At 43.8% G+C, this 13,476-nt stretch overlaps 1 protein-coding gene across 1 annotated transcript in view; it reads left to right on the top strand.

Moving 5' to 3' along the window:
• The window catches only part of LOC139376870 (integrin alpha-9-like), a 141,692-nt gene that overhangs the window by 95,144 nt on the left and 33,072 nt on the right, over positions 1-13,476 (top strand). The window contains exons 16-18 of the mRNA XM_071119835.1: positions 5,571-5,723; positions 10,298-10,374; positions 11,083-11,230. Of these exons, the coding sequence (XP_070975936.1) occupies positions 5,571-5,723; positions 10,298-10,374; positions 11,083-11,230 (378 nt within the window). The remainder of the gene's footprint in view (positions 1-5,570; positions 5,724-10,297; positions 10,375-11,082; positions 11,231-13,476) is intronic.

Raw genomic sequence — 13,476 nt, 5'->3', positions numbered from 1 at the left:
GAATCTCATTCTATAGAACAGAAACTCATTCTATAGAACAGAAACTCATTCTAAAGAACATAAACTCTAAAGAACAGAAACTCATTCTATAGAACAGAAACTCATTCTATAGAACAGAAACTCATTCTATAGAACAGAAACTCATTCTATAGAACAGAAACTCATTCTAAAGAACAGAAACTCATTCTATAGAACAGAAACTCATTCTAAAGAACAGAAACTCATTCTAAAGAACATATTCATTCACTCATTCTCCATCAGTGCTTGTGTTCCGTCCGATGTGAAAAGCACAATTGAATGAAACAGACCCTCCCTGAGGCGTCTGAGTACAAACAAGTGTTGGTTCATACAATGGCAGCCTTTCACTATAGAGTGACCTGTTGCCATGCTGTCTCTCGTGTGTGTGTGTGCAGCGCTGTGACCGGTGTGTGTGCCCTCGGTGTGTATGTGTGTTAGTGTGTGTCTGTGACCGGTACCTGTATGTAAGGACCAGTTGTTGTGTGGGTACATTCCATTGACACAATTAAAGGCAACAGTCTGTTAACGCCCAGTAGGTCTCAGTTTCAGTTGGAGCTCAGTAACTCCTGTGTTCTATAAATACAGGAGTTAACAGCAGCACTGGGAGGGAGGATGGCGCTGGGGTGGGAGGCTGGAGTAGTGGACTATGTAGGGTTGGGGAGCTGGGTTTGAAGGCTGTGGTAGGAGGCTGGGGGGTCGGGGTGAGGTAGGAGCCTGGAACTAGGGCTGGGGGGGGGGGGGGGGGGGGACTGGGGGGCTTGGGAGGCAGGGGTTGAGGTGGGGTGGTATGGCAAACATTAATAACTGCCTGATAAAAGCTTGGGCCAAAGAAGGCTTACCAATGACCTCCACTGTTTCCTAATATAAAGGGGGATGTGATGTGAGTCCTGCTGCTCTTTCTCAGAATCCAGCCAGGCATAGTTCTGTTCCTGACTCTGGGTTTGGGAAGTGGTTCCATTCCAAATGGCACCCTATTCCCTATATAGTGCACTACTTTTGACCAGGTCTTATAGTAGTGTACTATACTGTATAAGGAAGAAGGTGCCATTTGGGACCCAGGCTCTGTCTCCGTCTCCCACAATAAAACAGTCTCTGTTTGACAAGATCTAGTGGAAAGACCTCTAAACTAGTCTAAGTTGTTGTTTAATGAAGGTCCTAATGGCTACCAGGGACTACAACTCTTTATTTCCCTACTTACTTAAAGGGCATTTAGAATTCCAAGAGTTCACACAACAAACACTAGTTGTGTTTAATGTTTTGCAACAACTCCATTTAAGTCCTTTAGTGTTGGAGTGCTGGGCTGCAGCTGAATGTGGGGACACTGGCCTGTGGCTGACTGGTCCCTGGAGGTAGGTTCACTCAGAGGCCACTGGACAGGGGCTATTTGAAGCATTTAGCTCTAAACACCACTGGGAATTTGAAAGGCCAGCCCCTCTCTCAAACAGTACACGACCTGTGTGTGTGTTTATGCCTGCGTGCCTGTTTATGCCTGCGTGCCTGTTTATGCCTGCGTGCCTGTTTATGCCTGCGTGCGGGTTTATGCCTGCGTGCGTGTTTATGCCTGCGTGCCTGTTTATGCCTGCGTGCGTGTTTATGCCTGCGTGCGGGTTTATGCCTGCGTGCCTGTTTATGCCTGCGTGTGTGTTTATGCGTGTGCATACACTACTGTTCAAAAGTTTGGAGTCACTTAGAAATGTCCTTGTTTTTGAAAGAACATTTTAAAAAATTGTCCATTAAAATAACATCACATTGATCAGAAATACAGTGTAGACATTGTTAATGTTGTAGATGAAGAGGTGACTCAGGAATGCTGGCCTTCTAGGCCGAGTTCCTCTGTCCAGTGTCTGTGTTCTTTTGCCCATCTTAATCTTTTCTTTTTATTGGCCAGTCTGAGATACGGCTTTTTCTTTGCAACTCTGCCTAGTAGGCCAGCATTCCTGAGTCGCCTCTTCATTTACAACCTTACCAATGTCTACACTGTATTTCTGATCAATTTGATGTTATTTTAATGGACAAAAAGTGCTTTTCTTTCAAAAACAAGGACATTTCTAAGTGACCCCAAACTTTTGAACGGTAGTGTACGTCCATGCTGTGTGTTTCAAGTTCTGATGTCACGTGCACAAGTACAGGGAAATGCCTTTCTTCCAAGGTCTAACCCCAGTAATGCAGTACTCAATAACAGTGTAATACTAAAAATAACTTAAGGTAGAACAAAAAGACGTGAGGAAGTACGTAACCATACTACATACAGGGTCAGTTCCAGTTCCAGTGGAGTGAGAGGGGTAGATATGTACAGGGGTAAGGTGACTAGGCATCAGGATATATGATAAACAGAGTAGTAGCAGCGTATATGATGATTGTATGTGAGTGGGTGCATGAGTGTAGAGTCAGTATAAATGTGTGTGCGTGTTGTGTGAGCAAGTGAAGTGCGTGTGTGTGTTGTATTGTCAGTGTGTAGGGTCCTGTGAGGGTGCATAGAGACAGTGCAAAAATGTAAATAAATAAAATAGAAGGATCAACTCAGATGTAGCCCAGGCCAAACCTTTTCAACCTCCTGAGGTGGAGGTTCTTCACGAATATGCACGTATGAGGGCCATTTTAAGTCCTTAGTGATTTGGACACCAAGGAACTTGAAGCTCCACTTCAGCCTCCTCGATGGGGAGGTGCTCGTCCCCATTGTTTAGTATATGGAAGGTTGGGAACCAAACCCATCAAATTACACTGAACAAAAATATAAACACAACATGTGAAGAGTTCGTCGAATGTTTCATGAGCTAAAATAAAAGATCCCAAGGATTCTCTGATTTTGTGCACAAATTTGTTTACATCCATTTTAGTGAGCATTTCTTCTTTACCAAGATAATCCATCCACCTGACAGGTGTGGAATATCAAGAAGTTGATTTAAACGACATGATCATTACACAGGTGCACCTCGTGATGGGGACAATAAAAGGCCACTCTAAAATGAGCAGTTTTGTCACATAACAAAATGCCACAGATTTCTCAAGTTTCGAGGGAGCATTCAATTGGCATGCTGACTGCAGTTATGCCCACCAGAGCTGTTGCCAGAGAATTGAATATTAATTTAACATAAGCTGCCTCCAAAGTCGTTTTAAAGAATTTGGCAGTATGTCTAACCGGCCTCACAACCGCAGACCACGTGTATGGCGTCGTGTGGGAGAGCGGTTTGCTGATGTCAACGTTGTGAACAGATTTCAGCGTTTCCGCCGCCATCACCTCGTATCGCAAGGATCTGTACACAATTCCTGGAAGCTGAAAATGTCCCAGTTCCTCCATGGCCTGCATAGTCACCAGACGTTTCACCCGTTGGCATGTTTGGGATGCTTTGGATTGATGTGTACGACAGCGTGTTCCAGTTCCTGCCAATTCAACTCTATGAGAAGGAGATGTGTTGTGTTGCATGAGACAAATGGTGGTAACACCAGATACTGACTGGTTTTGTGTTCCACACCCCTACTTTTTTTTTTAAAGGTATTTGTCTTGTGAAATCCATAGATTAGGGCTTAATTCATTTAAATGGAATGATTTCCCTATATGAACTGTAACTTAGTAAAATCTTAGATATTGTTGTATGTTGCCTTTATTTTTGTTCAGTATATATTCAATGATATTTGTGTTCTGTTTAATGTGACATTTTACAAAGACATACTTCAATCATACAGTACAATGACATAATTAGCAAACTTATTCAATGACAAACAGTAAAGCAGATAAAGCACAGTAAGAAGACTGCATATCTTGGTATATTTCTGTCTGTGCGTTACTAGAAGCTTGACAAAGTAAGCTATACTACTAAGAGGATAATTTACAAAAACTTTTTGTGAATTTTACAATTTGACTCGTGGCGATCATGGGGACAGGCTGCAGTATTGTATCCCTCCCATGGAGGAATAAGCCCTGTAACCAGGCCTGTTTCTGTTGATTATTGTATCCCTCCCATGGAGGAATAAGCCCTGTAACCAGGCCTGTTTCTTTTGATTATTGTATCCCTCCCCATAGAGGAATAAGCCCTGTAACCAGGCCTGTTTCTGTTGATTATTGGATCCCCTCCCCATGGAGGAATAAGACCTGTAACCAGGCCTGTTTCTGTTGATTATAGTATCCCTCCCATGGAGGAATAAGCCCTGTAACCAGGCCTGTTTCTGTTGATTATTGTATCCCTCCCCATAGAGGAATAAGCCCTGTAACCAGGCCTGTTTCTGTCCATTCATGTCCTACTCATTACAACACTGTTCCTCTTTCCTGCCATAACTCTCTCAAGTTGCTAGGTAGCAGACAGTCGCCTCTCCACAGAGGATGTCAGTGTGTGTGTGTTTCAGTATGTGTGGGCTAATGTGTTAATCCAACCAGACAGAACTTCAGCCCTCCTAAATGACCTGAAGAGGATGGGGGTGGGTGGGTTGACGAACAGTGTAAAATGGAGCGATAAAAGAATGGAAATTGAGAGAGAGACAGATGGAGAGAGATGGAGAGAGAGACCCCCCACCGGAAAGAAAAAGAAAGTGAACCCATCTGTGTTTACATAAGGGGTTTGGCTCCAAGCTGCCAGACACTAGTATGGGGCAAAGATAAACACTTGTTTTCTGTTAAGCCTCAGCTTGTGTGAGTTTTCCCGGTCTGTTGGTAGTACGAGACAGGACGATGGAGCCAAACCCATCACCATCAGAGAGTCTCTAGCTCTTCAAAGAACAGAGTGAGTGAAGTGTAATGGACAGGAGAGATAGATGAAAGAAAAGCGAGAAAGACAAAGATGTGATTTTCTCGTGTCCCCTTTCCAACAGTATTCTCTAATGAGGATGTAGGGTTTGATCATATTGAGGAGCTTTTTGTTTCCAAGTCCCGTGCCAAAATGAACACTTTCTCTATGGTTCTCTCAGGTTGTGTGGCCTCACAGTGAAAAAGATAGTGTAGAGCACAGGCCAATGCAATGACAGGTGTTTATTATGAAATGTATTACATTTGACCTTCTTCACACTACTGAGCTGAGCTGGGCTGTACTGAGCTGAGCTGAGCTGGGCTGTACTGGGCTGAGCTGAGCTGAGCTGTACTGAGCTGAGCTAAGCTGGGCTGGGCTGTACTGGGCTGAGCTGAGCTGTACTGAGCTGAGCTGTACTGGGCTGAGCTGTACTGGGCTGAGCTGAGCTAGGCTGAGCTGTACTGAGCTGATCTGTACTGGGCTGCTCTGGTTACGCATCCACCACAGTTGCTGGATCCAAGCAGAAAAGGAGAATGTGTGGAGAAAATATCTGCGCCAGAACAGTTCAGGTTGGCATGAGTGTTTTTCTGAACCTAGGATCCAGTCCGGATGTTTGGGTGGCTCTGTCCATGTTGAGATTGCTAGAGAGCAGGCGGAAACTATTTTAAAACCACTCAGAGGTTAAGATGGTAACATAAGATAAAGGCATTTATTTTCTAGGTGGTAACATTTAGCTCTTTTCTCATGACAAACCGAGCATTTAAGATTTGGTTCTGGATTCCGAGATTACATTGTGTTTGAACAGCCATTTTGTTTCTCTCTGTCTCTCTGCAGAAGGACGTGAAAGACGTGTTCACAGCCATCACCTTTGAAGTGGCCTACACTCTGGGGAAGCATGTGGTGGATGGACATCTTGACAATGACCTGCCTGCTCTCACACCTGTACTACGCTGGAAGAAAGGAGACAAGATAGCAGCAAAGAATGAGGTAACTTTCTACAGTTGTTGTGTTGCCTGTATGTACGTTGAATGAGGAAACAGGCTTCAGTTGTTGTGTTGCCTGTATGTACGTTGAATGAGGAAACAGGCTTCAGTTGTTGTGTTGCCTGTATGTACGTTGAATGAGGAAACAGGCTTCAGTTGTTGTGTTGCCTGTATGTATGTTGAATGAGGAAACAGGCTTCAGTTGTTGTGTTGCCTGTATGTACGTTGAATGAGGTAACAGGCTTCAGTTGTTGTGTTGCCTGTATGTACGTTGAATGAGGACACAGGCTTCAGTTGTTGTTGCCTGTATGTACGTTGAATGAGGTAACAGGCTTCAGTTGTTGTGTTGCCTGTATGTACGTTGAATGAGGTAACAGGCTTCAGTTGTTGTGTTGCCTGTATGTACGTTGAATGAGGAAACAGGCTTCAGTTGTTGTGTTGCCTGTATGTACGTTGAATGAGGAAACAGGCTTCAGTTGTTGTGTTGCCTGTATGTACGTTGAATGAGGTAACAGGCTTCAGTTGTTGTGTTGCCTGTATGTACGTTGAATGAGGAAACAGGCTTCAGTTGTTGTGTTGCCTGTATGTACGTTGAATGAGGAAACAGGCTTCAGTTGTTGTGTTGCCTGTATGTACGTTGAATGAGAAAACAGGCTTCAGTTGTTGTGTTTCATGTATGTACGTTGAATGAGGAAACAGGCTTCAGTTGTTGTGTTGCCTGTATGTACGTTGAATGAGGACACAGGCTTCAGTTGTTGTGTTGCCTGTATGTACGTTGAATGAGGACACAGGCTTCAGTTGTTGTGTTGCCTGTATGTACGTTGAATGAGGAAACAGGCTTCAGTTGTTGTGTTGCCTGTATGTACGTTGAATGAGGAAACAGGCTTCAGTTGTTGTGTTGCATGTATGTACGTTGAATGAGGAAACAGGCTTCAGTTGTTGTGTTGCCTGTATGTACGTTGAATGAGGAAACAGGCTTCAGTTGTTGTGTTGCCTGTATGTACGTTGAATGAGAAAACAGGCTTCAGTTGTTGTGTTTCATGTATGTACGTTGAATGAGGAAACAGGCTTCAGTTGTTGTGTTGCCTGTATGTACGTTGAATGAGGACACAGGCTTCAGTTGTTGTGTTGCCTGTATGTACGTTGAATGAGGACACAGGCTTCAGTTGTTGTGTTGCCTGTATGTACGTTGAATGAGGAAACAGGCTTCAGTTGTTGTGTTGCCTGTATGTACGTTGAATGAGGAAACAGGCTTCAGTTGTTGTGTTGCATGTATGTACGTTGAATGAGGAAACAGGCATCAGTTGTGTTGCCAGTATGCAGTGGTGGAAAAAGTACCCAAATGTCATACTTGAGTAAAAGATACCTTAACAGAAAATTATTAAATTAAAAGTGAAAGTTGCCCAGTAAAATACTACATGAGTAGTAGTATATATTTGGTTAATGTCTAATATATTTGGTTTCAAATATATATATATATATATATATATATATATATATATTTTACCCTTATTTAAATAGGCAAGTCAATTAAGAACAAATTCTTATTTGAACATTCTATTGAAATATTCTATTGAAATATTTGACTTGGATATTGGAGTCTTTTGTTAAGATATGTAGCTAGCTAAACAATGGTCCATAATCCCAACTCATGACGTTATTACCCTGCATGAATCTGCAGGTAGCTAACCAACCAGGTTCAATGTTAGCTAGCTAACATTATGCTAAACTAGTAAAGCAAATGGCTCTGAGATATGTATAATATTACTACACAGATCATGCATGTCACATTAGCTAGCCAGCCAGCTAATGTTCGCTAACTAGTTAACAGTACACTAACTTGAAATTAAATGTCTTCCTGACACGTATAATATCTGAACATTTTGCTAGCTAGACTATCTTAACCGTTATACATGGATGGAGGCTTCTCCCTATCACGGATGCCGAGGTTGCCCTTAGTTTGAAGATGTAATCCTGAGACAGGTGTTTTCTCCATCTCCTTAACTATCATACTCTACTTCCACTGATTTCAAAACTTGGTCCTCCAGAAAGTGGAGAGCAACACTTATGCAGCTCTACTACGTGATATCTTTCTAAAAAAGCCACGTTAGAAAAGGTTACCTACACATACTGACCAGCTCAAATAAACAGAAGCCTGCTACATGGCAGACCAATCCGAACACATCTCTCGGCATGTCCAACCCACTCATTATCTAAGCCAATCATGGCTAGCGGGAAGGTTGCTGACTTTTTCTGTGGCTAAACCAGCAAGGCTCATAGTTTAACGATTTTATTCATATTGACAGATGGTATACAAGTTTGATATTAAGGCACATGAAAGTTCACATGTTACAGAAGGCATTTTGAACAAAAAAACGATTTTTTTCATTTTTTTTTCTTTTTAAAGTTTAAGTTCAAATGGCACGCGACATCCACCTAGTTTCCTGAAACAAATCACAAATGTGTGAATTAGACCATTTTCCTGTCCTGCTAAGCATTCAAAATGTAACGAGTAATTTTGGGTGTCAGGGAAAATGTATGGAGCAAAAAGTAAAATATTTTCTTTAGGAATGTAGTGAAGTAAAAGTAAAGTACCGATAACCCCAAAAATGACTTAAGTGAAAATACTTGAAAGTACTACTTAAGTACTTAACACCACTACCTATATGTCTGTTGATTGAGATAACAGGCTACAGTTGTTGTGTTGCCTATATGTAGGTTGAATGAGGTAACAGGTTTTGTGTTGCCTATACGTAGGTGGAAATACTCACACACAACATAATGTAGTGACAACAACTAGCAACCTTACTAAGAGTTTTGGTGTAACGGCTAAGGTGTTTGATTGACAGTCGCTGGACCCAGATTTGAGTCCAGGTCTGATTTACCCCCCGAAATCACTCCAATACCATTGTTTTATTCTGGATCAAAATTGAGCTTAGGTAGTGGGAGTGGCGGAGGCGTGGCAGTGGTTGGAGCCAATACTTTTCAATGCTGAAAAATCAGTCTATCAGAGTTTAATTTAAATATACAGTATATTAATTTCCTTTAAGTTGTAGGGATATTTTAAGAATCCATCCTCTAACCCTGGTACCTGAAAGCAAAGTCACGTCTTCCTCTGTATCAGCAGAGGAATGTCAAAGAAATAACCTCAAAGAAATAACCTCAAATGATCGTTATAACGAGGTGGTTTCAGTTACCACTTGGTGTTACCACTGTGGTTTCTTTCCTTGAAAGAAATTTGGAAGGTTGATTAATTAATTTATTTTTCTAGCACCCACCCCTCCTCTACCCCCGCCACCCCTCCTCTACCCCCACCACGCCTCCTCTACCCCCACCCCACCCAACCTCCTCTACCCCCACCCAGCCCTCCTCTACACCCACCCCTCCTCTACCCCCACCCAGCCCTCCTCTACACCCACCCCTCCTCTACCCCCACCACCCCTCCTCTACCCCCACCCACCCTCCTCTACCCCCACCCACCCCTCCTCTACCCCCACCCAGCCCTCCTCTACACCCACCCCTCCTCTACCCCCACCACCCCTCCTCTACCCCCACCACCCCTCCTCTACCCCCACCCACCCTCCTCTACCCCCACCCGCCCTCCTCTACCCCCATCCACCCTCCTCTACCCCCATCCGCCCTCCTCTACCCCCATTCGCCCTCCTCTACCCCCATCCGCCCTCCTCTACCCCCACCCAGCCCTCCTCTACACCCACCCACCCTCCTCTACCCCCATCCACCCTCCTCTACCCCCATTCGCCCTCCTCTACTCCCATCCGCCCTCCTCTACCCCCACCCAGCCCTCCTCTACACCCACCCACCCCTCCTCTACACCCACCCACCCCTCCTCTACCCCCACTCACCCTCCTCTTCCCCCACCCCTCCTCTACCACACTCACCTCTCCTCTTCCCCACCCACCCCTCCTCTACCCCCACCCCTCCTCCTCTACCCCCACCCACCCCTCCTCTACCAACATTTAAATAATCATCCCTCTACTCCCATTTCCACCACTTGTGCTCATTAAAAAGTGGAGAATTAGCAACTTTTTGCATCTTTCAATACTTACAGAACTATTTGTGTGGACTTTCGTGGGCTGCAACTGCACTGTACTGTCTGTTTGCATCCCAAATCGCTCCCTTTCCCCCCTTAAAGTAGTCAAAAGCAATGCACTCCATAAGGAGTAGGGTTCTATTTAGGGCTCAGACTGTATTTCAGTTTCTTCAGACCAAGCGAATGGACAGCGCTGTTCTGGATGACTGACTGAATTTTTTATTTATTTAAATCTGTTAATATAAAGCAAGTGATTCTTGGAGACTAGCCATCCTGTAGCCACACGCGCACACACACACACACACACACACACACGACCGTCAGTGCTGCAATGGCAGTTCACCAGTCAGTCGATGATTTATCCCACATTAACCACAACACAACACTGCCCTCTAGTTTGTGTGTGTGTACGCGTGTTCAGACCGGAACTGTGAGGACATATAAACTCTCGGCCTCTCTCTCTCTCACTCCCTCAATATCCTCTCGATCTCTCTCACTCCCTCTCTCTGTTATGTTTCCTCTTCTAGACATGGTTTGAGAAGAACTGCCTGTCTGATGACTGTGCTGCTGACCTGAGACTCCATGGGAAACTGCTGCTTTCTGGGTAAAGAACACAGACAGACAGACAGAGTCTGTTCCTCTGTTTGGCCACTCACTTCGTTGATATTGTGCGGATGGGTGTGTGTTTCTTATTTTCTGGCCACTGCTCACCACTCTATGAAAGCTGACTGACGTCATGCTGTACACACTGAGGAGGTGTGGGTGTGGTCAGTGGAACTATGATGCGTCCTCATTGGCTCACGTTGTGGTTGGAAACCATCCATGCCTTTTCCATATTTAGTGGGGGAGGTCTTTTTCTTTCCTCTTTGTTGTATGAATCATTAGCAGTCTGTACGTTTGGAAACCAAAATCAGGTGTTATTCAGTGTGTAGAGTGAAATATCTCTGATATAACTCCACTGTAGTTATGATAATAACTTCTACCTCACAGGGTAATGTCTCTATATAAAAAAAAACACATTAAGAGACAGTGGCAGTCTTGAGACTGGCTAGTATTATACATAGGCCTACATGTTACTTATTGAATTAGAGACGATACATAATGATCCCAGAGAATGGAAAACAAATGCAGTTAATCAGCACTGCACTAATTAACTGAAATAGTTCATCAACTGAAATGCCTGATTCCTCATCCTGCTAGGCTCCATGTCTGTCCCCACCTTGCCCTGGAAGGAGTGAGTAACCCCTCCCAATGTTTTAATTGTTTCTTTCCCTATCAAATAAAATGTTAACTATTATATTCCTGCCTCCAGGCTCCACGTCCATCCCCACCTTGCCCTAGGAGGAGTGAGGAACGTCTCTCTGAACGTGACCATCTCCAACGCAGGGGACGATGCCTACGACACCAATATCTACTTCAACTTCTCCAGAGAGGTCTTCTATATCAACTACTGGCAGAGGGTTGGTTGTTGTTCTATTTCTGTAGTTCTGTTATTGTTGTTCTGTTGTTAGTGCAGGCTGTTGTGTAGAAGAAGGTAGGGGCGAAGAGGGAAGAGAGAGAAGAGAAAAAAGAGAGCACAGAGGAAGCCAGACTTTATGAGGAGAGAGAGACATAGAGAGAGACAAGTTTGGGTAGTTAATTTGGCTGACCTTCTGTCACTCTGTCACATGCACTACTGACTAGGGACAGACAAACCATGTCAACAAGAGATAGGGTTGCCAAATTCCGGAAACTTTCCCAACATTCCCAAGTTTTTCAGAAACCCCTGTTGGAAGTATCCTGGAATCAAGAGAGAATACTCAGAAAGGGAATCCTACAACTGGAAATCCTACAAATGGAATCCAACAAGTGCAAATTCTTGAAAACCTATGATTTTTGGGGAAAAGTTTCATTTTAACCCTAGCAAGAGCACAATACCTAACAAAACTACTCCACATTCAACTCCCTAACACTGTGACTATGTGCTATGACGTGAAACAGATTTGAGCCAGCATTCAATCACTTTTAATTACATGAGGGGTAGAGTGCAAGTACAGGGAAGGGAAGTGTGCACGTGTATGGAAGGAGGACAGAACAGATCTAATCATACCTGAGAGAGATGCCATGTCAGAGATGAAAGTGAGAGAGACAATAATATTTTACCCATATGCACAATAATATTTTACTCAAGTATTGCGCAAATAGTATTTTAAGGGTTTTAGTTTCACCTGGCTAATTTAATTAACTATGAACTTCAGGTTGACGTTTAGTATTGAGATACCTCCTGTAACAGAGTCTCTCTTTGTCTAGGAAGCTAATAGGTTGAGGGACCAGCGGGACCAGGAAGTCACAGACAGGAAAGGAACAATATTAAATGAAGACACAGGAGTCTCTCACAGTCAGACCTGGGTTTAAATACTATTTGAAATATTGCAAATACTTTGAGCATTTGCTTTAGGCTGCCTGGAGTGCCAGGTGGGTGGGGTTTGAATTTTCTGGACTTTTCAATTGGATCGATTGAATAAGGAAATTTCAATCAAGCACAGCTAATACAGTATATATTAGAAAGTATTTGATTTGATTTCAGATAATTTTTTAACCTAGGTCTGCACGATTCTCACACACAGCAACAGCCTTAGTCTGACTACTGTATGAGACTTTAGTAATTACTTCTCCATTCTGGTTGAAGATAGAGGTGTTGATACTACCTACCTCTGCTCCGCTATGGTTCTGCAAGGGTCAGCTCCCGGCTCCCGTTTCTCAGATGAGGCTCTTTCTTTCGTTCTTTCTTTCTGTGTCTGTGTGTGTGGAGTCGAGCGTAAACTCCCGTTCCCCCCGTGTTTTTGGGGGGATGTCACTGTTGTTCTTGCAACCAGAGCTGTCTTAAAACCAGGGAGGTGAATTGGTTTCAGAAGCTCAACATCGTCTCACTTCTCAGGGAGCCAAAAGACAGCACACTGTTCAGAAGACCTGGGTTCAAATACTATTTGAAATCTTTCATATACTTTGAGTGTTTGGTCTAACCTGCCTATAGTGCCAGATTGGTGAGGTTGTCACTTTTGTGACTGTTCTATTGGTTCCATTGCACTAGGCACGCCAAATCAAGCCCAGTATTTTAAATGATTTCAAATAGTATTTGAATCCAGGTCTGTCGCCACACTGGCATACACCGAAGCACAGGAGCCTGGGTTATGAGGCGGAGCTGGGTGGTGGGCTTATTTTGGGGGGAAGGTAGCACCAGGTTTGGGTTTTGGAAGCTTATGTTACTCATGATAGGTCAGTGGTTTGGGACAGCCAGAACCTCTGCTAGAGGCTTTTGCAGTAAAGTAAGAAGGAACCAAATGCCTTTAGCAGAGGTTCTGACTATTGACATCAGGGTACTGGTGTGGTACTGGTTTGAGGGCTAGACATGTAACCAGAGCAGTGTTGTTATTTAGACTGCCAAGTCCTGCTGTGGCAAGCTCATATCAAAGTCAAAATTCGTATGGTAGTGGCATTTCTGAACTGAACTAAAGAAACAGAAAAAAAGCATTGCAAACACAAAATCCTTAGCCAACAACAACAACACTATCAGTATTTATTTAGAGTACAGGATGAGCTATTCTATGGGAGGGAGGGAGGGAGGGAGGGAGGGAGGGAGGGAGGTGCACCACAGGAAAGATGGAGGAGTGAGGGAGAAGGTTGGAGGAGTGAGAGGGACATTTACAAACTCGTGATGATTTAACAG

Source organism: Oncorhynchus clarkii, chromosome 20 (genome assembly GCF_045791955.1).
Source record: "Oncorhynchus clarkii lewisi isolate Uvic-CL-2024 chromosome 20, UVic_Ocla_1.0, whole genome shotgun sequence".
Lineage (NCBI taxonomy): Eukaryota > Metazoa > Chordata > Actinopteri > Salmoniformes > Salmonidae > Oncorhynchus > Oncorhynchus clarkii.
This window is presented reverse-complemented; position numbering and strand designations above follow the sequence as displayed.